This window comes from Labrus mixtus, chromosome 11 (genome assembly GCF_963584025.1).
Source record: "Labrus mixtus chromosome 11, fLabMix1.1, whole genome shotgun sequence".
Taxonomy (NCBI): Eukaryota; Metazoa; Chordata; class Actinopteri; order Labriformes; family Labridae; genus Labrus; species Labrus mixtus.
In genome coordinates this window covers 21004911-21028199 of record NC_083622.1, presented here as the reverse complement: position 1 = coordinate 21028199, position 23289 = coordinate 21004911, and the positions used below count along the sequence as shown (strand labels likewise).

General features: G+C 40.4%; 3 protein-coding genes across 3 annotated transcripts; all 3 read right to left on the bottom strand.

Annotated features, from left to right (window-relative positions):
• Positions 1-2808: 2808 nt before the first annotated feature.
• On the bottom strand, positions 2809-15276 carry hoxa11b (homeobox A11b). Its single transcript, XM_061049427.1, has 6 exons — positions 14499-15276; positions 13258-13485; positions 8434-9003; positions 7406-7580; positions 4422-4966; positions 2809-3961 (listed from the first exon to the last, which is right to left on the bottom strand). The coding sequence occupies exons 1-6, from the start codon at positions 15109-15111 to the stop codon at positions 3723-3725; spliced, it is 2370 nt and encodes a 789-aa protein (XP_060905410.1). The 5' UTR covers positions 15112-15276; the 3' UTR covers positions 2809-3722.
• Positions 6888-11800, bottom strand: hoxa10b (homeobox A10b). Its single transcript, XM_061050796.1, has 3 exons — positions 11506-11800; positions 8434-9365; positions 6888-7580 (listed from the first exon to the last, which is right to left on the bottom strand). The coding sequence occupies exons 2-3, from the start codon at positions 9206-9208 to the stop codon at positions 7306-7308; spliced, it is 1050 nt and encodes a 349-aa protein (XP_060906779.1). The 5' UTR covers positions 9209-9365; positions 11506-11800; the 3' UTR covers positions 6888-7305.
• Positions 15277-20140: 4864 nt separating the features above from the next.
• Positions 20141-22300, bottom strand: hoxa13b (homeobox A13b). Its single transcript, XM_061050792.1, has 2 exons — positions 21427-22300; positions 20141-21194 (listed from the first exon to the last, which is right to left on the bottom strand). The coding sequence occupies exons 1-2, from the start codon at positions 22058-22060 to the stop codon at positions 20956-20958; spliced, it is 873 nt and encodes a 290-aa protein (XP_060906775.1). The 5' UTR covers positions 22061-22300; the 3' UTR covers positions 20141-20955.
• Between the last annotated feature and the right edge of the window lie 989 nt (positions 22301-23289).

Sequence of the window (23289 nt, the reverse complement as noted above, 5' to 3'; positions counted from 1 at the left end):
GTCTGTTCTCAGACAACAAGGAACATCTGGGAAGTAAGTGGGCCAAACTGAGACCACTGACGGGAAGTTTCAATGACAAAGGACAATCAGTTTCTATGTTATCCCTATCCGTGATGTGTTTTTTTTTATTAGGCTACTGTGATTGTGATAAAGTGAAGTGAAGTGTGAAGTTTTAAATCAGAATTACAAAATAAACAGCTGAACCAAATTGTTTTTTTTTTTGTTTTTGTACAAGATTGTGAAGTGATTCCAAGTGCATGTTACTTGCAGATGTATTACACAACAGCTGTTCAGTGTTATTCTCAACCGTATTGTTGAAAGAATTGGAAGTGTGGTTATTGGATGATTTCTTTTCCACGTGTGAGTGTGTGTGTGTGTGTGTGTGTGTGTGTGTGTGTGTGTGTGTGTGTGTGTGTGTGTGTGTGTGTGTGTGTGTGTGTGTGTGTGTGTGTGTGTGTGTGTGTGTAGTGATCCCGTAAGGATTTTCATTTCATTTTGCTCGTTTCAGTTTTATTTATTGGGCCGCGTGGAATCACGTGAAGATTTGACAGATATTACTACAGGCTCACTACAGAGCCACAAATCAAATTGTTCGGTGCGGCGACATGTGCAGAAATCTACTGATAACTGATAAATAAATAAAAAAAAGAAATCGCTGACATGCTCATATGGGACATATTGTCTTGACACCTAGAAAATCAAAGACGACGTGATAATAAAAAAATGTGTGATCACAAAAAGAAATACAAATCACACTTCCACATCATTCTCCTCTCCGTGTCCGTGAGATGAGCCTGCATCCTTGAGTGCTCTTTTATTAGCCATAAGTGAGAAAAATACTGTATATACATACAGAAACACGTGTAAGGAAGGATTGGCAGCCAAAAGCATGCTTTCCAATCGATGTGAGGTTGACCAAAAAACCTTTAATATAAAAATGAATTTTGGATTGAAAGTGGCCACAGAAAGAAACCAGCCCATTAAAGTGCATTTCTACGAGAGGTTAGATATGAGTCATTTTTAAGGAATCGTCTAAATAAATGTTGTGACCTTGTTATTGACAAAGAAAAGTATTGTGAAGTAGTGTCAAAATCCAACTTCTGATCTGAAGTCATCCAAAACATTGCACGAGTCTCAACAGCGAGGAACAGTGGATGAAGCTGACTATCCTGTGTTCCCCTGAACGTCTCCTCCAGAGTTCACTCAGGGCCTCCTCTGTCACCAGCGGTGTCATGAGGTTTGATGTATGAGGGTTATGAGAGGTCACTGAAGGCAACTTTCTGTTTTCCTGCACCAATAGCTGCTTTTATATAAGATCATCATGAACATAAACCATGAGCCATTTTTCAACGATGCATTTACTATGACTTCATTGTATCGTGTTTTTTTTTTTTTTTTAAAGAAATTAAGACTATATTAATTTTGATAGCTTTACAGTTTCTCCAAAAAGGAATGAGACTTAATGAGCTGCATGTGGGTGACCTTTGTGGGGTAAAGAAGGGGAAAAGGGTGAGGCAGATGTGGAGGTGGAGGGAGGTAGTGGGAGATGTTAAAGGGAAAAAAAAAACAGGGAGGAGGGAAAGTTTAAAAGACACCTCTCACTTTTTGAACCGTTCAAAAAAAGTTCATGGCCGAGTTGGGGTCCAGTAAGGTTTAGTCCAGCCCCTGGAGGAGGAGGAGGAGGAGTGATTATAGTCCTTTGAGGTGTGTTGTGGGTTTTTGTGCGTGTCTTTAAAGCTTTTGTATAGATATCATGTCATCTTAGTCAGGGGGTTTGGAAATATTCCATGTCTGCAAAATGCGCCAACATTTGGTTGATTCCGGATAAAAAAAATGTTATCAATAAAATGTCAGACATTTGAGTTTCTAAAAGAGTATGCATCCACCTGAGGTTATCATAAAATACACGTATTCCTCTGAATTTCACAAAAGCACAAGGTGGAGTCCTCTGATAAACGTTTTTGTGCTTTCCTCAGAAGCAGCAGTAAATTTTAAAGGGACTCCTGGCCAGACTTTAATGAAATAAGAATCTTTCAGGAGTAATTTATGCCACAGATGACGAAACAGTGAAACCGAAAAAGGCACGCGGCGGGAAGAAATGATGTACGACGAAGGCGACACAAAAGGTGCAGGTCTGTGTTAAATTGGGAGCGGTTCTTGGCTTACCCTGAACGCGTCATACAGTTTGTTCCCTGAAATGAGCCGCTGCCTCCACCTGCTGGCGATACGGGCGCAGCAGCACTCTGCTCAGACACCATCACGAGGACATTGCTCCGTCAACAGTAACACTATGTTATTTTGTTTGTTTTTGGTTGTTGATGTTATTTCAGACTTAAAGTATCTTTACTGTCTAATGGTGTGTGCTTTTTTTTTTTTTTTTGGCAGTTTAGACTCCTTCTGTGTGTGTGTGTGTGTGTGTGTGTGTGTGTGTGTGTGTGTGTGTGTGTGTGTGTGTGTGTGTGTGTGTGTGTGTGTGTGTGTGTGTGTGTGTGTGTATTATAAGAGAGTCCTGTCTAACAACATTATCACATTTGACTGTCTGGAAAAGTTGCTTCACTGCTGTCACAGAGTCCCTCCCTGCTCTGCTGTTTTCACACCTTATAAACAGTAGAGGCTGTGGTTGTGGTTTATTGCACGAGGGCATTTGTGAGGCGTTCAAAGGGCTGGGAAGGTCCTACAAAGTAATCACACACATGTTACAATTCAGACAATAATGCAGTACAAAATGATCGATAAAAACTGTATTTCACTGTTATTGTCATTTTCTATCACTCTATCGACACATTGGAGTAGCCTACAACTGTTGCCGTATTTTTAAACGAAGGAGGCCTGTACTTCAAATAATGTTGGTAACTGAGGCCATAGGCTGAATGGAAAAGTTTGCATATTTTCCTCAATTTTTGTTTCAATAATAATTTGATTATAGGCCTATATAATTATCCATGTTAAAAATCACTTTGTGTTAGAAGGGTTGTCAAAATATATTTTTTTAAATCAAATCAAATGTGGGGAGTCTTCGAGATTTTTTTTCGCAAGGGTTATTTTTTCCGTAGAGCTGAAAGGTTACAAACCAGCAGACGTAGAGCCCTTTTTTAAAAAATGCACTGAAACGAAGACTCGTTGTGTTGCAGATCTTTTGACCTTTTAATAACTGAGTCTAAAAACTCTTTGTCGAAGTTGTTTTAAAAACATATGGAAGGACAGAAAAATACGGTTTATTCGTATTAATACACTAAAAGTGTTTTTTTCATAAACGTAATGGTATAATAAATATAGAACACATTATAATTTTCTTATGTTCTATTGAACTACTCTTTATTTTGAATGAAACAGGAACGAGGTATTTGAAGTGTGCACATTGTTTCCACAATTAGATCAACAGCTTACGGTTAAAAAACATCTAGATTACAAAAAGAATAAGTTAAATTATTACACAATCAGGTAGCTGTGACATTCAGGTAGTCGAAGATCATTACAGTACATGCAAATAACAAATATTCTACAGTAAGTCTACTATTTATGTGCAACAAATACAACAATCACATCTCCTAAATTCTTACGAGACAAACATGGAATACTACAAAAAAAATCCTGTCTTGTTTGAACAACATAAACTTTACAACATGTGTAACATGTCAGGAATATTAAGTACCCCCCCCCCCCCCCCCCCCCCCTTCTTCCCCCTCCTAAGGCTCTTATCCAGCATCAGTCCAAAAAACAAGTTAACTGTTTCTTCGCCGATCTTTGTTGTCTTTCTTCATCTTCATCCTGCGGTTTTGAAACCAGATTTTCACCTGTCTCTCGGTCAGATTCAGGAGTCTAGCTATCTCATATCTACGGTCCCGGGGGAGGTACATGTTAAAGAGAAACTCCTTTTCCAGTTCGAGGATTTGGTGCTTTGTGTAGGGACAACGCTTTTTTCTGGTGGGCTTTGCGTGAAGCCAGTTGGCTGAAGGGTTATCTGGAAACAGGGGGGCAAAAATAAAGCTCTGAGAACAAAATTTTGAACACAAGAATTGTCAATCAGGCCCACAACTTTAGGGAGGACATGCCGTTACTGTCAGGATTGTGCATTTGTAAAATATGTCTATTTTTAAATATGGTTTATTTTTTGTAATCTGAGGATGAAAGATAACAAAACTTTCATCGAAATCCATTGAAATGTTTGTTAAATTTGACACTGTAGTTTTACAATCAACATTTCGATCCTGTTTATTTATTTAAAAAAGACTGATGTTATAGGCTGTAAATGCTGTTTTTGTTCAAATCAAATTATCTTAAAGATATTTTACGCACATTCTCTTATTCAGAAAGGCCTGGATTTGCAAAGCAATACCTCCAGATCCGCTAGTGGAATTTTAATTTATTCATAAAAATCCTTCAAATTAAGAAAATAAAAATGGAAACACTGCATTGCTTACTTGCATCTGTCTCCCTCTTCTCCTCCGCTGGCGGGCTCTCCTCCACAACAGATTTAATCATGGACGAGGTTTCGCAGGGAATCTCCGTGAGCGAGGCTTCATTTCCAATGTCGGACAAAAGCGATGTGTGCGTCTCCAAAGTTGTGCATTCAGCACTCCCGACCAGAGGCTCGGGTTTGATCTCATAGTGCATGGCTGTCGAGGGTAATCCCGTCAGACAGAGGGACGCAGAGACCGGATCCAACGCCCAGGAGCGCGTAAACATGCCATCGCAGTCCCCACTGGTGTAATGGTGATGTATGTAGGTTGGAGCCGCTGTGTTTGGAGGGTGACCAGAGATCGGACTCCAAGATCCACCAAAAATAGAAGATTTCGCTTGCAAAGGGCACGGCTCCTGTCCGCCATATTCGGTGAGCATCGCCTGCTCCACCCCTGCAGCTGATGAGAATCTGGATGCCATGTCTTCCTGCTCGGCAAGAACAGGCGACTCAATATAAAAACTCGTTCCCAACGTCGACATTGCACCAAAATGCAAGAAAATGGCGCGTTAATGTCCAAAAATGCGGAGAAAAAACGAATTCATTGCATATAACGTGCTGCTTTCCTGCACCAGCGAGGGGGCTCAATGCGTCCAGTAAGTTGAACCTTGCCCAAGCCTGGATAGGGCGTCCCGAACACGTGACCGTGGGACAGAACAATAAATAATAAATCAGCCTGCTGCTCAAGTAAATGGCCACCATTTTCCCCACCATATTTTAATAGCAAATCCCCGCGCTTTTATTGGGGAATTTTACGTTTTATTAGCAATAAACGTTATGATTTTTGTCAAGAGATATTGTGTTGGCATAATCGAACACAGATGTGATAAAGAGAGGAGCGGGGGGGGGGGGGGGGGGGGGGGCTTTGTAGTCTGCATTTTCTAATCATTAAACAACCTTGTCCAATAAAAGTACACCAATGAAAACATCATTTTATATTTCAAAATAAAAGAAAACTTTGTATGCAATCTCTAAACTTTTTTTGAAAAAGAAAATTGGGGTTCTTCGGCTGCTAAAAAAAAATGTCATGACTTTTAAAATAAAAGTGAAAAGGAAAGTGTACTTAATTTCACAAATTTTAAACACAGTATGGGACAGTTTCCAATGTGCACATAGCTGCGTCTGCAGGGTTTGAGGCTATTTTGAAGGCAATCTAAAACGGAAAACAGGGTGAGGTTATTTGGGTGCAATATAACAGTCCTTTTATCACGGGCAATTGGGTTGTTTTTCTTCAGGTTACAACCTGGCTGTCTAAGCTAAATAATACCAATAAAGCTCAGCCTTTGTGTCCTTTCTCTGGCGCAGGCAGACGCATCCGGTATTTCCTACGGCGAGGCAACTGGCAGACTGCAATGATCATAACCGAGGCCTTGTCTGTCCTTTCCTCATCAGCTGGACATATACGAGCCTTAATCCTTTCATTTCCCGGCCTGCAGCTTTATTTCCTGCCATTCAACTCAACCAGAAACGCTCCCAAACCTCTCTAGAGGTAGTTTTCATTATAGTAATGGTGAAAACTTCGTGTCGCAGCATCATGCAGCATCCAGATTCATTATTCAACCTCTGAATAAAAAAAAACTCATTCAATACAAAAATTGTCTTCAACAGTTCCTTTTACGCACAACAATAAAAACTTTACTGGGCGTTCTGGGATCACATTTTCTATGGTGGACTTGTTGCAGTGAGCTAATAGTTAAAAAAAAAAAATGGAACAGAAATTAGAAGATTCACTTTGAACGATGCGATGAGTTTTACTGAGGTAATCCAGACAGTTTCGTGTTGTGGGAGAAATATTATAGCCCAACAACATGAGACTACCTAAACCACTCAACAGCCCGCTCTCCTCTGACGAGATTTCAAATCTTTTTTTTTTTTTTTTACACTTTCATAAGTGCAGACATTATGTAGTTTCATAACCGGTTTGCCTGGAAAAATATTAGAATTCTCTAAAGGCGGAAAAAAAAAGAAACGTGGTTGAACCGATTTTATTTATGGACAGTTCGCGCTCATATTCTCAAAGTGTTTTGTAACATTTTAAGTCCAGATACTTCTATATTAAGATACTAAGTTGTAGCAGTTTGGCATGAACAATATCAGGTAATTTTCGTAGTTTCACAAAATTAGGAAACTTCTTTATTAGACTACTTAGAAATACTTTTTAAATGCCATTGATAAGAGAATGTTTCTTCTCTAACTGTTTGGTTTCATTTCTGTCAAGGACAAAAATCAACCAAGTGTGCAGACTCACCAGACATCCATTACAGGCTTAAACTATGAGGGACATCACCCTCTACTACTGGCATAATATTTACGGTTCACAAAGCGGACCAGGTCCAAAACACAGAGGCATTAGCACCATGCACTGCGCCGCTGCCAGCTGAAAGATTTAAACAGCGAGCTGAATCTGAATGAAATAAGAAGTCTGCAGTTGCAGGGATGGTTTTATTAATTTCACCAGCAAAATGTGCAAATTTTCAACAGACCTCTCGGGTTATTTTAACTGTCACATTAAGGCCTTCACGTAACTGTAACACAAGTATCCCAAGGGTGAGTCCAGCATGCAAAGTCCAATGGTTCCCTCAGGTTGAAAATACAAAATGTACAAGCCTGAAGCTCTGAAACATTGAGGTCACAGTCTGAACACTTCAAACACAATGCGTCAACGATACAAATGGAGCCATTAATAAATACAACAGACATGAAAACAAGAAAGAGCAACAATCAATAAGTTAGCAGTAGGGTCCTATTTTTCCATGGACATTCTCACAGTTGGGTGGGTGGGGGCCCTGCACAGGCGCCCTTGCCATGGATGGAGGAGGGCGCCAAAGACGCAGACACAGACAGTCTCATGAGAAACTGAAGTTGCTGGAGAGCTCTCGGATCCTGCTCTCTCGGCTCATTTTTTTCAGTTTCATCCTCCTGTTTTGGAACCAGATTTTGACTTGCCTGTCAGTGAGGTGCACACTGCGGCTGATCTCCAGGCGACGCTCTCTAGTCAAGTACATGTTGAAGAGGAACTCCTTCTCCAGCTCCAGAGTCTGGTGCTTGGTGTAGGGGCAGCGCTTCTTTCGGCCACTCTTCGCTGTGAGCCAGTTGGCCGTGGTTTCTATTTTCCCATCTCCTGTGAAGCAAAAGACAGGATATTAAAGGCAACAGGTGTTTCAGAGACAAACATCTTATTTTCACAAAGAATGGATTCAAAACTCAAAATGGAAAAAACCTGACATGATTTAAAAATACGAATGTATTTTTTACTCTGTACGATAAAATATAGTGGGTAGAAATCTACAGTTTGAACTGGCACTTAAATGCATCAACAATAAAGACTATAGTACAATGACTGATTTCTTTATTTAGCCGATTTTTTCCCCACCATTTTACGCACAGCCCCATGACTGTGTAGATATCCAATGCAGCAGCAATTCTACTAGAAACGGATATTCGCTCCACTGAGCAGCTTTAAAAGCAGTAGCCTGCAGCTAACTGCATTTTTATTAACACATAAAATAAAACCTGCACAGTGTGCTGAAATAATGGAAACATCCGAATCATGCAGGACAACAGACTGGACAAACCCTGTTGTTGCTCTGGATTAGATGGGCCTAATAATTAAACATTTGAATGATTTAATTTAAACAAAATTCAACATGCCTTCACCATGATCTTTAATAGTTGCATTTTACATTAAATCGTCGATGCCTTCTTGAATAGAGTTGTAATGAAGCACGGCTAGCGGTGTTGTCTAAACAGCTCCTGAATCACAATAGCTTTCATTCTCGGCTCTGATTGGTCACGTTCAATTTCGCCCCATGTCTAATAAAGCTGTAAATACCCGTTAAACGCGCACCTGAGTGTCTGACTGTTGAACTTAATTTTTATGGTCAGAAAACCACAAGTCATACAGACTCGAAGTCTTAAACATGGATGCGTATTTTTGCAGCATTTTTTTAAATATACATGTGTCTGATCTTCACCTTTTACGGGTTTCTCCGGACTCTCCGTAACGCAGGTCTCGGCGGGCTCAGGGGAGGACGAGCTGTCCGAGGAGAGCCGACTGTCCTCCTCTCCGGCCGGGGCGCAGGGCGCAGGGATAGGCGCCTCCTCGTGGCTCTCCCTCCGCTCTGGCTCAGCACGGGCAGGCTGGGAGGGTTGGCTGTCCGAGCGAGCAGGTCTCTGCAGGGTGAAGTGGTTCATGTTTGGATGGACATCTTGGTACAGCCTGGAGGAGGACGTGTACGCCTGAGACAGACGGAAGTAACCGGGGACCGGCAAGCTGCTCCCGGTAACGGGGCACGATGCGCTCGAGTAGGAAATGTCATCCACTGATGATCCTTTAGGACATTTGTCAGACTCGTAAAGGCAGTATGCGCTCTCCTCCTTTATGCTCGGGGAGAAGGAGCACTGAGGCATATGCTGGCCACTGCTGGGCTGATCCACCCGGCACGATCTCGAGGTTTCCAGCCACGTTTCCATCCCTTGAACATACGGAGCAGAGGAAGGGATCCCGCTTTGGTTGACTGGCTCGTTACTGCGCTTACCGATCCCTGGGAAACACGCACCGGAGAGTCCATATGAATATTCCGACGCCGGTGGCAAATACACGCCGTTACTTTGGTAATATGAACCACTGTCGGTTCTCACGTTGATTAAAGAGTCCACAAAAAATGAATTTCCAGTCTGGTTGTTGGGGCATGTCATCGTTGTGGTGTAATTTGACGGTGGATGAAGATATCCCTTTCTGGCTGACATTTCTTGTGCAAAACATTGCTGAATAATTACTGATACTCACGCTTCTCACTGTAGCCTGCAGCCAATTAAAACAGCAGGCGACCAAAGACTCCTCCCAGTCCGAGCAGGCAGCTCCTCTGTGTCATACACTTTGTTTTAGGCTAAAATAAAGAGGGGACTGTGGAGGAGGAAGTGATGCATGAGAGGGGTTTAGGTACAATCTTTAAATCTCATTTGAATTCCAAATTTTGAGCCTCGATCACCACCTATAAGCCCCAAAGCTGCCTATGTAAATTTATAACAACAACCCTGTTTGACAACTTAGTAGTTGAAAGCTGTCTCTAACAGTTATGTACAATGCAGAGCTTTATGGCCACTTTAACAGCACTGTAAAAATGAAGGGTGCCTCTGAGAAGCTCAGGGTGCATCAAAATCCAAAAGGTCCATTGTGACTCTTTGGTGGAGGGACTTTTAACCCTTCTTGTGCTGCTCTGGTGGTTAATAGGACTCATTTTAACATTCCTCGTGGACTGACAGTAGAGAGTGCGTCGCTGGTCAAAATAGCCATTCCCCATTCAATGTAGGGACCTCCATCTTATCTGATTGTGGTGTGAATATTGTGAGTTACAAACACCATTGGAGCGTCTAGACACCTTTTACTGCGAATTGGTTCTTTTTGGGCATTTTTAAAGGGGACACAGGCCTACTGAAGTCAGCGTCACAGCTGAACAAAGCCCTGGAGTCACATTTGCCCTAATGGTCGTCTAACATCAGCAAAACTACAAGGATTGCAGTCTGTAGCCGAATAGAGTTCTACTGTTTCATTACTATTATCTCCTTTCAGAACCACAGGGCATGTGTTAGTGACTGTGTACGTTTTAACTCATCTTTTAAGACGGGCACACGGCCAAGCCCTTTACCTTATCCTTATTTATTTTATTTCATCTAAAATGTAGTCTCAGGCAAATCCTCAGAATATTCACCCTAAATCGAGTAAAACTTCAAATTTAGTTTATTTTGGTATCCTCAATTTCAAACAGATCCCCACAACTTTTATCCATATAGTCTTCCTCTCTGTATTTCCGAGACAACATGCCTTTATACACATCTAGGTCAAATAAAGATCTGTGATTCTGTCCGGGAAAAAATATCATTCAACTTTTACAATGCCTAACAATAATCTGCATCTATTAAAGGGTTGAATGTTTAAGGACTATCTTCAGTCCTAATTCAAAGATAACAAAAAGAATACTCGGACACATTATTTCGCAATAGCATATACAGGTCAACAAAGAAAATACTGAAATTCAAGATGATAATAGTAGATAAGGTGGGTTCTCGAGAAAAAGACAAAAAATAAACGCAACTCGTTCGTCATGACTGATAAGATGAGATCTTTTTTAAAAGTCATATTTCAAGCCAAGCTTCATTGAAAGACCGCCAGCAGAGTCCCGCAGATTAAGAAGTTGATAACTCAGGACTGCAGATTTAAGTCAGCAGTAAAATGTCTCCTAAGGTGAGTATACCCTGAAATAAAACAAAGTCCAAGTCCGTTTTCTTATACGTCTGGAGTCTCAGAGTCTAGAAATTAGAGTTATGTACAGACATTGTAAATGGCGTCAAAGCTGCTGCAGTCTGCAGCCTCAATGAATGATAATAATCATTAATCCAGACACTCCGTGTGATGGTTCAGAGTGCGCTGTGGGTGAGCCTCTTTCAGATTATTAGGCCCATAAAACTATATTTTTTTGTTTTATAACACGAATACCATTTTTAAATGAATGTTAGAAATTAATTTAAAAACACAAAGTCAGTATTGTATTTTTAGGGTTATATTTGTCAATCGCGCACGCACGAGCACGTTTACATTTTTACATTAACTAAACAAACGATTAACGTTTTTTTTATTTAAACATGGATACATTGTTTAACAACATCAATTAAAATCTATTTTTATGAGACGTCGTATAGCTCTGTTTTCAATTGATTTAAACTGGGATTAAAGAAGTTCGTGAGCCACACTTTGGAAAGCTAGGCCCGAGTGATCGTGTTACTCGGTGCGCATTAGTCACTCCAGACCTCTGCTGAACTGCAACATGATAACCTCAGTTCAACTTGATTCTCAGAAAAATATAAACAACTTCTTTTTTTTCTCCACCTGTGCTTATATTTTCAGCAATGCCTTTCTTACAACAAACCATCTGCTCGTGAAATACAAACGTTATTTCTCAGATGAACTAACTACAAACATATATACAGACTTTCTGAATGAACACACAGAAACTCAGCAGTCATAAAGATGAAATGTGCATGCCTACCTTAACAATGAGATCCTGAGGTGTGGACATATTTTAAAGCAGACCAGGCGTTCAGTCAAACTTCTTTTATATCTCTATTCACGGCAATGACATTGATCTGAGGAGCGCCACCCGGTGGCCACAGACAGCTCAGGGAACTCCTACACCGCAACACAAACGCAGAATATTCCGACCCCGGTAAGAAGCTGAAACGAATGACGCCGCAAAGGTCCGTGGACACATGCTATGAATGCTCCCAGCCGCTGTTTTTCGGCCCCTTAGTCACAGTTAATAACCTTGGTCTCAGACGCTTTATTGCACTACACTCCAAATGCTCCAGACGAATAGACGTTTTATGGCCAAGTTACTGGAGCAACTGGGAGGATGTGCAGCAATCAAAGCGGAATTCCAGGGAGCCTCACAGGATGCACGGTATAAGGAAGGCATCAGTGCCCTTATTAGCTTATAGCCGGCCATTCAAGTTGTTTACAGGGGCCTGGTGCTGGATATAAAACCACCTGAAACAATCGTTGGCCATCATTGTATGCGCGAATGCATCATTTTAACCTTCCTTTGTAGGTTCAAAAAACTCTCCAGTGACTGGTTATTAACGTACACGTTTTAGATTTGATAAATGAACATACAGGTTGTAAGTATTGCCTTCGTAATCCGGGGTTCGTAATCCCTTTACCGTCACCGTTTGACGCTTCGCATAAAGTCTGACTTCTAGTGGATTAACTTTCCACAAATATTGTTGATGAGAGCATAAACAAACAAATAGGTTCAAATTAATTTCAAATGAGCTGCATTTTAAATCTGAATGTATTCCGACAAGTGTCGACATTGTCTCAGTTCATTTTAGGTCAGAAATGAGCCTTTAAACAGAAATGAATGAAGCCTTTGTAATCGATATCAAATAATAACTGCAGCGGATCTCATTTCCAGCCATGGGGGAACAAAAAGCATCAAACCTCTATAATATGCACCTGATATGACCCACGTGCTTGTATACAAAAAGAAAAGGATTATGTTTCTTTGGAGGGTTTCCTATTTTGTCAACGTTTGCCCTTCAAGAATAATCCAACTTTACGGCCAATGGGTTCAACATTCGCCTCTACAGGGGGTCAGACGCAGATGTTAAATATCAGCTTTAAAATGCATGAACTGCTATCAGATTATGACCTAACTCATTCTCTAACTATGCAGCACTGACTTGAAGTTTTGGGGCAGTTGTTCACCGCCCAAAACTGTAAACTGAGATCTGTTAGTAATTCGAAAACACAAAAATGCCAGTTTTTCTAGAAGTTGTATTTGTAATAACGTTGAAAGATTAAGAGAAAAAAGGAAACCATTTTTTTTTTTGGTTAAGATTACTGGCCATAAAAATTGCGTGTGCGTGCGCTTATTTGGAGAGGAAAATAACATCTAAAAGGAAAGTAGCCTCTTGTAAAGTCATCCTCGTGTGTGACATTAGATTATGTAAAGGGGATTCAGACACTTGAGGATATAAGCAGACGCACGCCATACACGTAAAATCAACAATTTTAAATTTGTTCATGAAGGTAAGAGCAGACCATCATAATAATATCAATAATAATAATAATAATAATCATTATGATAATAATAATAATAGTTTAATGACAACATATTGTATAAATAGTAGAAATCTTTATGAGGTTTCGCACATTAAAAGTCGCCATTCTGTCCAGTTAGATGTAAATGTGTGCTGTAAAGTGTTTTGCATCTTTGCACGACAGTCTCAGTTCAGTCTTTATAGCAGAGGGTTTGTGTAGTACTGTAATCGGTCTCTGTTCAGTTTCTTCTCCTTCATCCTCCTGTTCTGAAACCAGATTTTCACCTGGCGATCAGTCAGATTGAGCATCCGCGAGAGTTGCAGCCGCTTCTCTTTGTTGATGTAAACGCTGAAAAAGAACTCCCTCTCCAGTTCCCTGATCTGATACTTTGAGTACGGACATCTCTTCTTGCGCGTCCTCTGGCCACCTGAAAATATGAAGAAATAAAAGGGCAAAGGGTCAGCACATTGGATGTTGTAGACTCGTTCGAACAACATGAATCATTAGTCTGATTTCCTGCTTGAAGCAGCCGCGGTGGTCTGAGCTGATCTTTGGAGTTCAAGTGTTTCCTCCTCTCAGGCCTGTAGGACTCAGATCTGTAAACAAAGACTGGACTTGATGGAGAGGCACGTGAAGGATATCATGTCGGAAGTTGTGAAAAACTTAGTGACATCGGTAAACCCTCAGTGTCTGGTTTTTAAGAATGGGGGCCTTCGTTCAGTCATGGGTATCATGTATCTGATAAGCTTGTATTGTGCGTGTTTTTTATTTCACTGTGGGCAAAGAGCAGTCGTTTTAGTGTCAGCGGGGGGAATGCCAGAGAAAGCAGTTGTTGTATTAAATCCTTGCAAATCCAATGAATGTGTAAATATTTATCTTGAAAAAGCAGCAGGGTTTAAGCCTTAATCTGGCGCAAAGTCAGATTCAAATGCCTCAGCATGCAGTTCACATGTGTTAACCCGGAATAAACCACACTAAACACCCAAAAACTTACATGAAACAAGATATATTACGAAGAAATTAATTATCAGCACATGGATCCAAATTTGTTAGATTGTAGATGATACATCTTAAATCTCTTGGATTTGGATTTTTATTGAAATGGGTTGTACAATGACTTGCCGTAATATTACATGTTTATAGACTAAACTACATATAACTAACTGGCATATTTACGTTTACATTTTTCTCCACATTACATTTATGGAGAAAAAAGGTGGAGGTTTGGGTTAAAATATTGTAAAGCGAGCATTACGCCAAAGTCGTCACGGCCAATTCCAATCCCAAGCACGTGATCTTGCTGTTTCAAACATAGTTTTGTTACAGGGGAAATCTGCAGGCCCTCCATAAACCTTCCATGCTTATAAAACAGCATATAAAACGCTTTAAGAGCAGCGCGTTACATGTTTCTCCTGCTCGCATTCAGCACAGTTTACTCACTGCTGCTCCTACTCCGCTTGTCCTCGCTGTGTCCGGAGGAAGACTTGGGGCTGAAGCTCTCCGCCGTGTCGGAGCCTGCGTGCGCTGGTGCGGGGCTCCTCTTGGCTGCCTGTCGTTCCGAATCTGCTGCCGCTTGTGCTGTGTTTGTGGTGCTGTTCTCCGCGCTCCCGTACGCGGTGTCAAAGAACTGGTCAAAAGCCTGTGGCAGGACTCCGTTCCTGCCAACGCTGCCGTAGAAACCCCCAGGCGTCGAAGCGGTGACGCCGCCTGAGTGTCCCGCGCTTGAGCTGCCTTTCACCAGGATATCTCCCCCCCGTGAGGTCGGGGTCGTCCAGCCATCCCTGTGCGTGATGTCCTCGGCGTAACAGTGCGTCAGGCTCCCCCTGCTGTGGTGCCATTTACTGGAGGCATCAATCCCATAGTCCCTGAACGCAACGTCTCTCACGGAGGGGACCTGTGGTAGCGCTGGGGACTGGTAGGGGTATGTCACGGGGCAAGAGGACTGGCTTTGGGTTAAATAATGAGGCAGACCCGGGAAGTCTGCTCCGGAGACGTAGTAAGTGCAGCTCGGTAAATACATATTGGAGGCAGGGATCCGCTCATCAAAATCCATATTCTGCTGCTGGAAAACCCTTCTTATAAAAATCCGCTCATAGTTCCTCCGCGCGCTCAGCTCCAGTCACTTTGAGACAGACTGCTGGAGCAGAAATCCTTAGACGTACAAGCTGACGTGGGGATCCATCTCTATCCATTCCTGAGGGCCAAAGCCATGTGACCACTGGCACAAAATGACAGCTAGCCTACGCCTCAATGTGTAGGCTATAAGAGGCAATGAGTCTATAAAGAAGACATTTGGGAAGGAAAATACATCCGAGGAATTACGCACAGGCATAGTTTATGCTATTTTGACCTGGCTGGATATTTAAACACGTTTTGCGTTGTAGACTAGAATATATCTAACTATAGCCATTAACGTTGAGGTATAACATTACAATGTAAATACAAAAACGAGCATTATGTATTACAGCATTAAAGCTGTTTCAAATGTTTTATTTTTGCAAAGCTTTTCGTTCGTTTTTCGAGCTAATCCTCACCTTAACCTTAACCTCAGCGGAGACGTTTCAAAGACAAAGATCACATATTTAGAGTGAAGGCAACACTTTGTCACGCATGTAAGGCCTAAGACACAAACATCATTGGATTTGCTCAAACAAACAACATGCTCTGATCATTTGGGCACGAACCGTTTATGTGTCACTTATTTTGGAAGCTATTAAGAATGAATTCGATCTAAATGAAAAGTTGTCATCATTGTACCAGTGGCCGGTATGACTTAACTTAGCCACCCAGGCTATATTTAGACTGACACAGTCCACGAGTGGCGGAGTCATGTAGTCATATAGAGTGCACTTTAGTGAGACATAGACAATAGACTTTAAAGAGGGCCGTGTGTTGTCTGTCGTGTGTTTGTTTGGACCAGCGTTTTAGCATACAGGCCTACATGTTCTACAGATTTGCACGATCGGATCACTTATTTCATGCTATTTCTTTTATGTATGCGTAAAAGTTGGTAAGCCCTTTTAATGTGTTTAGATTGCACGAGTAATGGCACTGACCCATTACGCACGTGCAGGATGTGTACAAATGTAAATGTCTGGTTAACTATTCGACGAGGGAAGGAAGCATGTATAGTTCATATGAGTATTATCCACGAAGTCACGATAAAGCGACCGAGCATGCGTTTAACGTCCAGTGCAAACATACGCATGCTGTTTATAGGCTATGAATACTAAAGATATTTAGCGAGGGGGGCTCTCGCCTTTGGACACGGACTATTTCCCCCACTGCAATCCATTTCCATTTGTCATCACTGCAGTGTAAGTGGGCACATGTGCCTCATATCGCTGTTCATGTTTTGCAGTCCATTTTGAATTTAGTCCGAATTCACTCTTCATCAATCAAAGGCTGATAGCCTGACACGTTTCTCTCTGCACAGGTGCTTCGACTTTAATGGTGCGCATTTACTGTGTGAAACTGTTACTCGTTTAATTTTCTCGCGTGATAAATTTAACAATAACGCCTCTCCTTATGTTTACAAAAAAAAAAAAAAAAAAAAAAAAACTCTCACACGCATGCTAAATAGTCAGGCAACAGGAGTGGTCCAGTATCCCTCCGCGTCTCACAGCAGCTTCAACCACAAAAACACTGGGTTCACGTTTAACCCGGGTCAGTAAATGTTGCGTTAATCCACGAATATAAAATGAGACCGTTTTCATAGAGATCGAGTGGCTGCTAAGCATGGAGGCTGCGTGTAAACAAAAACCATGACATCCAGCCGGTTATCATGAGAGAAAAAAACAATGATTGTATTAGATGTAATAGTCATTTTAACCCACCAGTAGTCCTACCGGAATAATAATTAAGATGCATTAAAACTGTATTATATTTAAGGTGAAGTGGGGCTTATTTAACAATTTCTTATATCCACGTGAAAGTCAAGGCTGGTTGTTTTAGAGTGTCATGAAAGATGCAAATACTTTTTTTTTTTTTTTTTAAATCAGGCCTTTAACCTGAAGCACGCGCACTTAGAAATATGAAACGTATTTTATTCAGTGTGAAAAACGTTAAACTATCCAAAGGTACTAAAATATCTAAATCTTTCCCAATGGATGATATAACTGATATTTATTTTAAAATAAAAACAGTGTGTCTGGTTTCATTTAGATTTCGCAGACACTAAAGAAGGTATTTGGTTTCATTTAAGCGCTCTTACATTTCCTGTTCCTGCATGAGTTCATTTCACAGGATACACTTATTAGTATTATAGGCAATCCTACTTGTAAATATTGTGGTTAAAGACGAGCGTGTTAAGCTTTTGTGCATGTGTAAATGCTGTGTTACAGGTACAGTGTACAGTGTACAGTGTACAGTGAAATAACATTAAACATTACAGTCAAAAAAGGATACGAACACTTGATGTGTATTTGACTCTTTCGTAATGAGAATCGCTGTTGTTATAGGGAAATATTTCACAATTCAATGATAGTTTTCAATGAATCAAAGGAGCTGTAAATCAATGAGAGCGGGACAGCAGGGTTCAATGTTGTGTTTTGCTGCTGAGGCTCAGAATGTGTTTAGATTTGGATCTTGGATTGTGTCTTTAAAGAGAAACTGTTCGACAGGAAACTAAACCATTTAGTGTTTCTAGAAATTCCAAAATTCGTAAAATTCAAGAGGATTAGAGGTTTGCAGATAGGACGTTTGCAGCAAATTTAGTCATTATTTATATTTAGGTTTTTTTACGAGTCTTTAGTACCTCGAATGTTCAATTGCTTAAGTTCTAACCAGATGTTTATTGTTAATCGTGTTATTAACTATTAACTTTCCCCGTGAAATATAACAACTCAAATACATACACAAATAAATCGACTGTGGGCTTAGATTGACCTCACTATACTTCCACTTTCTTTCTGGTTGTGTTTAATGTGAGAATGTGCGTTATATTGTCTCGCTAAAGTCATTATTTAAACTGTCATGACTCTATAACAGCTCTAAGAGAAGTGTTACAAACCTTTCTAACTTTATGTTGTGGCAGTATGTGCTGTGATGACAAATATAATATAATGCTCTGGATTGCAGATAAAAAAAAATGAACAAAAACTGTTAAATGTGTTGGTGGTTGTGAATGTGCTCTCAGAAAGTGGAAGGGGAAATATTGGTTAGATGTAAAAAAAAAAAAAAAAATGTGTTAAAGCCAACTCTGTCCCATTTATTTTTATTTTTTTGTTCCTGGTTTATTCGGAGAAAACTTGGATTTTATTCACTGGCATTTCATTGAAGGCCACCCAAACAAACGAACGACAAACATATTAAATGATCAGCGTAAACGTCCATCATAACACACAAAAGATGAGTTTCTTTGGTGCTTTGTGTGTTCATTTGACTCCAATGTCTTTGAGAAGGCGCCACCACCTCAGCTCACATTTGACATTTTAATGTAAAGAGTTTCGGAACATTTAGTGTGTTAGTTTGATTCTAGACGTTATCTTGGAAAGAGGTCATCAGTGTTGTTACTCTTTTCTTCTTCAGCTTGCTTTAGGCCTGCACATACGGGTCTTCGTGAGTGAGATGCACTAACATGTGCGGCTGTTAGGGGGCGCAATGACACAGAGCATCAGAAGGGATGAGGACGAGCTATAGAGGGAGGTTTCTAAAGAGACCTTTACTCATCAATGTGGATCAATAATAACACCAACATTATCACTGAAACAGAAGCTGTGACAGCAGTCCAGCTTCTCTGCATTGAAGTAAAAAGTATAAAGGCTGATAAAAAGCCTGACTGGCACTCTGAGTTACCGGCGAATACTGTTTTAAGTCATGTTTGTAGATATGTGATCATCTAACTATTACCCACAAGTTGTCATAAGCGAACAGAGTGATAAAGAGTGTTTGAACAGTTTGGAGGTCAGTGCAGGCTTCAACTTTCATTTGAAAGAAAATGACGTCAAACTTTTCACAATGCAGGTATGTTTTATTCTGAGAACAAATTGTGTGGGAAATTAACATTCAAGCTGATAAATGTCACTGTCTATGATGGTACTGTAATGTGGATCATGACCACATCATAATACATTAATAATGAATGATTCCATTTTAGTAAGTAGAAGGCAAAAAATCAGATCAAGCTGGCAACTTTAATCTGAAAGGATTTTTGCACGTCTGTTTCACACTATTCTTCCTTTTCGTTAAAATGCAAATTCGTAAAAATCAATTAAAAAAAACAAGGTGTCCTTTTTTTATTATCCCACAATAATTGGAAATCAAAACATAAATTAAACAGACTTAACCTTAAAGATTCCGATTTGAGATGCAATGCTGGATAATAAAGTGATCATGTTCAAAACTGTAGGCATGTTGGAAACGAAAAGTTGAATTTTACTCTTCAAAAAAGTCCAAGAACAGATTCAACTTCATGCAAACTTCAGTACCTGAAGGCTACAAATGCTTAGGCAAGAAATTACGCATGATTGAACAATGACTTGAGAAAAAAAAAACTAATTTCTAAAAGGAAACAAAATGAGCTGAGATGTGGAGCCAAATGTCTAAATGTGAATACAGGTAAATAACACGTAAATCTTGGCCACAACTTGTAGAGTATTCCTCTACAATTATAAAATAATAAAAAGAATAATAAATATTCTTAAAGTCTTTCTTGTGCATACACATAATGTTCTCAAAGGAGAATCAGTTTTTTCATTGTGTGAATTATGTTTATGAGTGTTTCTTTGATTTCAAATGTTGAGAAAAAATATACTGATATAGGCAAACTGGTGTAAATACTGGATATTGCACGCGCACATGCACACACGCCTTTAAGTACAGACAGATGGATATGATAGGCATGAGTGAGAAGACACTGTGCTGACAGGGTTTCGCCACTAGATGGCGACATAAACTCCTAAACCTGAGGCCCGCAGTGGCTTTACTGTCCGATGGAGGCCTGTTGACGAATACGATTTGGAAGTTCTCTATCAAGCAATCAGAAATGTCCAACTTCACTTCGACTGAGGATAATTAATGAAAATGACAAAACTCACATTACGTCTCTCAAACATTTATTGTCAAAAACTTTGACTATTGCAGTCAAAAAAAAATAGAATAGATAGTGGCAGTCAGGGGGTATTTACATGTTTAAATATATGTCAAAGTTTCCAGCACTTCCTTGCAAAATCGCTGGTGACTGACAGGTCAGTCAGAGTTATTCTAGGCTCAAAAAGCAATCAAAACAGAAGTAAGTATTGAAATGCTCAGTGTTCACGTTTGATTACGTTTCACAAATACTGGTAGATTAATGAACAGAGATTGAATTAATCAAAACAAGGCCGTAGTGTACATCCTGTCAGTGAGAGTTCCAAGCGGAGAATTTACGCATAAGCTTCATCACCTTTCCCCCCCTGTCTTTAACCCCTTGTGAGTAATTGCAAAAAAAATGTATTCTATCATATCAACACTTTTTGTTACACTTTAGCCTTTCTTTGAGGATCACGGGTTGAAAATGACTTTTCAAATGTATTTGCTGTAAATTGGTTCTATAGGTGCTTATTTTAAGGACATCAATTTTAAATTCCGGATTGAATTAAGTGATACAAAAGCGCAGGATCACTCAGGGTGTCCCATGGCTTCTAACAGAATGTCTTATTTTCTGATGAGTATTTAAAGGAGCCCTCTCAGACTCGCCTTGGTCAAAATGTTGCAAACCATTTCCGACCTCCTGTCAACAGGCTGCACCGACTGGTTCCAATTAAACGCGAGGAAGGAAATGTGCAAGTCAAAAACAGAGCCATTCTGGCGACCAAAAGGCCGTTCATATCATGTAATAAATTATCGCACAGTTTTTTGGATGAAGGCACATCCGTGTCCGCACTTCCTCTCCCGTTTCATTTTTTTTTTTCCACAGCTAACTGGAGCTCTTGAATTTATTGACCACTTTTTTCTCCTTTACGCGGCGGTTTTGAAACCAGATTGTCACTTGTCTCTCAGTCAGATTTGTCTGTGCGGATATCCTTCTCCTTTTATCCTTGGTGATGAATTTGTTGGCGTTGTATTCTCTCTCCAACTCCTTTAACTGAACCTTTGTGTATGGCACGCGCTTCTTTCTCCCCCGGCGGATAGAGCTGTCACCTCCAGATATGGTGTCTGTGGAGATATAAGAAAAAAGCGTTTTTACAATTTAATTTGTTCAAATTGCATCATATAGAACATGTTTAATTGTAATAAAAATTGTGTGTTTTTTAATGTGAACATTCAAATACTGCCTGTTAAAATGTTTGATTTTGCATTTGCCTTTAATTCAAATATTGACAAGTTTTACATACACATCCACTTGCACATTGCATATTTCTCTGTCAATAAAAATGTTAAAAATTACCTTGCAAAGAGGATTTCCATAGAGGGTTTGACTGTGGCTGCTCCTTGGCGCAGTAAACTTGACCACTCCAGCCATTAGTGATGGCCCAGGGCTGGTAGGGCTCCATGGGCAGCAGTGACTCGTGTCTGGGCTCAGATGGAGCACTCAGTGCAGGTACCACAGGCACGTCCAGGTAACTGGGCTGGTAAGGACTCGAGGAATAACCCTGATAAAATGCAAATTCCTTTGCCCTGGTTGAGAACTCCTCACCAGAGACGGATGAGTCCATGTATTTATCGCCATATCCAGAGGGCTGAGCGCACGCCTTGACGCTGCCGTGTGACATCCTGCACGGGTAATAACTGCTGCCAAAGTATCCATAAGGCAAAGACGCATTTGGAGAGCTCTGAGTGGCAGAACAGGGACTGCATTGTTTGCCAGGCTCCCCCATGCCAGACACTGGCACCTCACTCGCAGTGTAAGTGGTGCTGGGAGCCAGCGAAGTTGGATGCGCTAACAAATTCCTGCACTGATTTGCTGCAAAATTGCCTCCAGTAAATCCCTCCATGTTCTTGCTTCTTTCATCCAGGCCACTGTCGTAGAGAAACATCACCGGGTCGATCCAGTGCGAGTGGAGGAGTAATGAAGCGGTCATAGCATGCCCTACATCGAGAGGACCAGCTCTTTTTCCAAATCCACTCAACTGAGCAGAGACAGGGACTCCGGGAGAGTAACGATACCAGCACGCCTGAGTACAGAAAGATCGCGAGGTTATTGGCCAGGGCCAAGCACGTGATATGCAAAGGAGCCGATAAACGTCTAGACATCAGATCAAACCGCATATTTGTGAAGATGTACTGAACATCAGTAGATTTACATTTGATGCAAATGAGTCACTAGGTTTTTTTTCTTCAAAATAAACGAATATTTAAACCTAGAACAAAGTGTAACTTTGGTTCAAAGACAGTTTGTCTATCTGACTCATTCCAACAAGTTGTGTGGAAAACGAAATTATCCATGCGTATTTCTGAAGGTGCAATGCTGCGCAATTACGCGTGCCATTTTGGTTTCTCCCTCTGAGGGCGAAGCAAACCTGACTTATGTTTGAATTGATTTTTGTTGTTTAGCATAAGATTTGAAACTTTTTTTGTTCTTCCAAACAAAGAGACACACTTTTACAAAATGTTCCATCACGTCTGAAAGGGTCTGTTAACTTAGAGTTGGGCTCTTTGAACATAAAGATTACAAAATAAAGATTACACAACAAAGAAATAAAGTGATATTCTGTTATGGATGCCTTTTTATTCATCATATAATAACAGTAATTATCAGTTTAATTATCTTCACATTTGGCACTACACCAAGTTAATGCAGACCTTAGTAGGGAGTGCAATAAATACAAAAAACAGGCCATATTTGACTGTACAGAGTCGCGACTGGAGGCCAAGGTCAAGTTGAAAGTTGCATTCAACCAAATAGGCTCTTTGCGCCTGGAACCAAAACACTTGTGAATGGCGGAAAAGGCATTCAACGACTGACATGGCTTGTTTGTAAATATTCCGTCTCTTTCGTTAAATCTACCATATTTTGCCATGACAGAAATTAAATAATTTCTGGTAGTAATCAACTTGACGATTTTTTTCTTATTTAAAACGTGACTTTACGGAAAATATTTGGTTCAGCCAGAGTCTCTACATGTTTTTGCATTCCGCGTAAAATGGCTCCACGGGTGGTCTGTTGTCCTTCTCAGCAGAGCTAAAAGAACTTTTACATTTGGGCACATTTACCATATATTATACACATTTACCATATATTATACACATCTCATTCATGGGCACGAGAGTGTATGACAATGAATAAAATAAAATGTTGTTAGCGGTTTAG

Bases quoted from the DNA above. Each gene is read 5' to 3' on its own strand.
- hoxa10b (XM_061050796.1), bottom strand. From the start codon at position 9,208: ATGTCAGCCAGAAAGGGATATCTTCATCCACCGTCAAATTACACCACA. The intron at 7,581-8,433 runs GTGAAGATCAGA...TTTGCTTCACAG, and splicing joins TCCGGAGAAACCCGTAAAAG to GAGATGGGAAAATAGAAACC.
- hoxa13b (XM_061050792.1), bottom strand. From the start codon at position 22,060: ATGACCGCTTCATTACTCCTCCACTCGCACTGGATCGACCCGGTGATG. The intron at 21,195-21,426 runs GTAATTTTTAAC...ATATCTCCACAG, and splicing joins ATGGAAATCCTCTTTGCAAG to ACACCATATCTGGAGGTGAC.
- hoxa11b (XM_061049427.1), bottom strand. From the start codon at position 15,111: ATGGATTTTGATGAGCGGATCCCTGCCTCCAATATGTATTTACCGAGC. The intron at 9,004-13,257 runs AAAGACTGAACT...CGTGTTTCCCAG, and splicing joins CTACACAAACCCTCTGCTAT to GGATCGGTAAGCGCAGTAAC. The intron at 3,962-4,421 runs GTAAGCAATGCA...CCCTGTTTCCAG, and splicing joins GAAGAGGGAGACAGATGCAA to ATAACCCTTCAGCCAACTGG.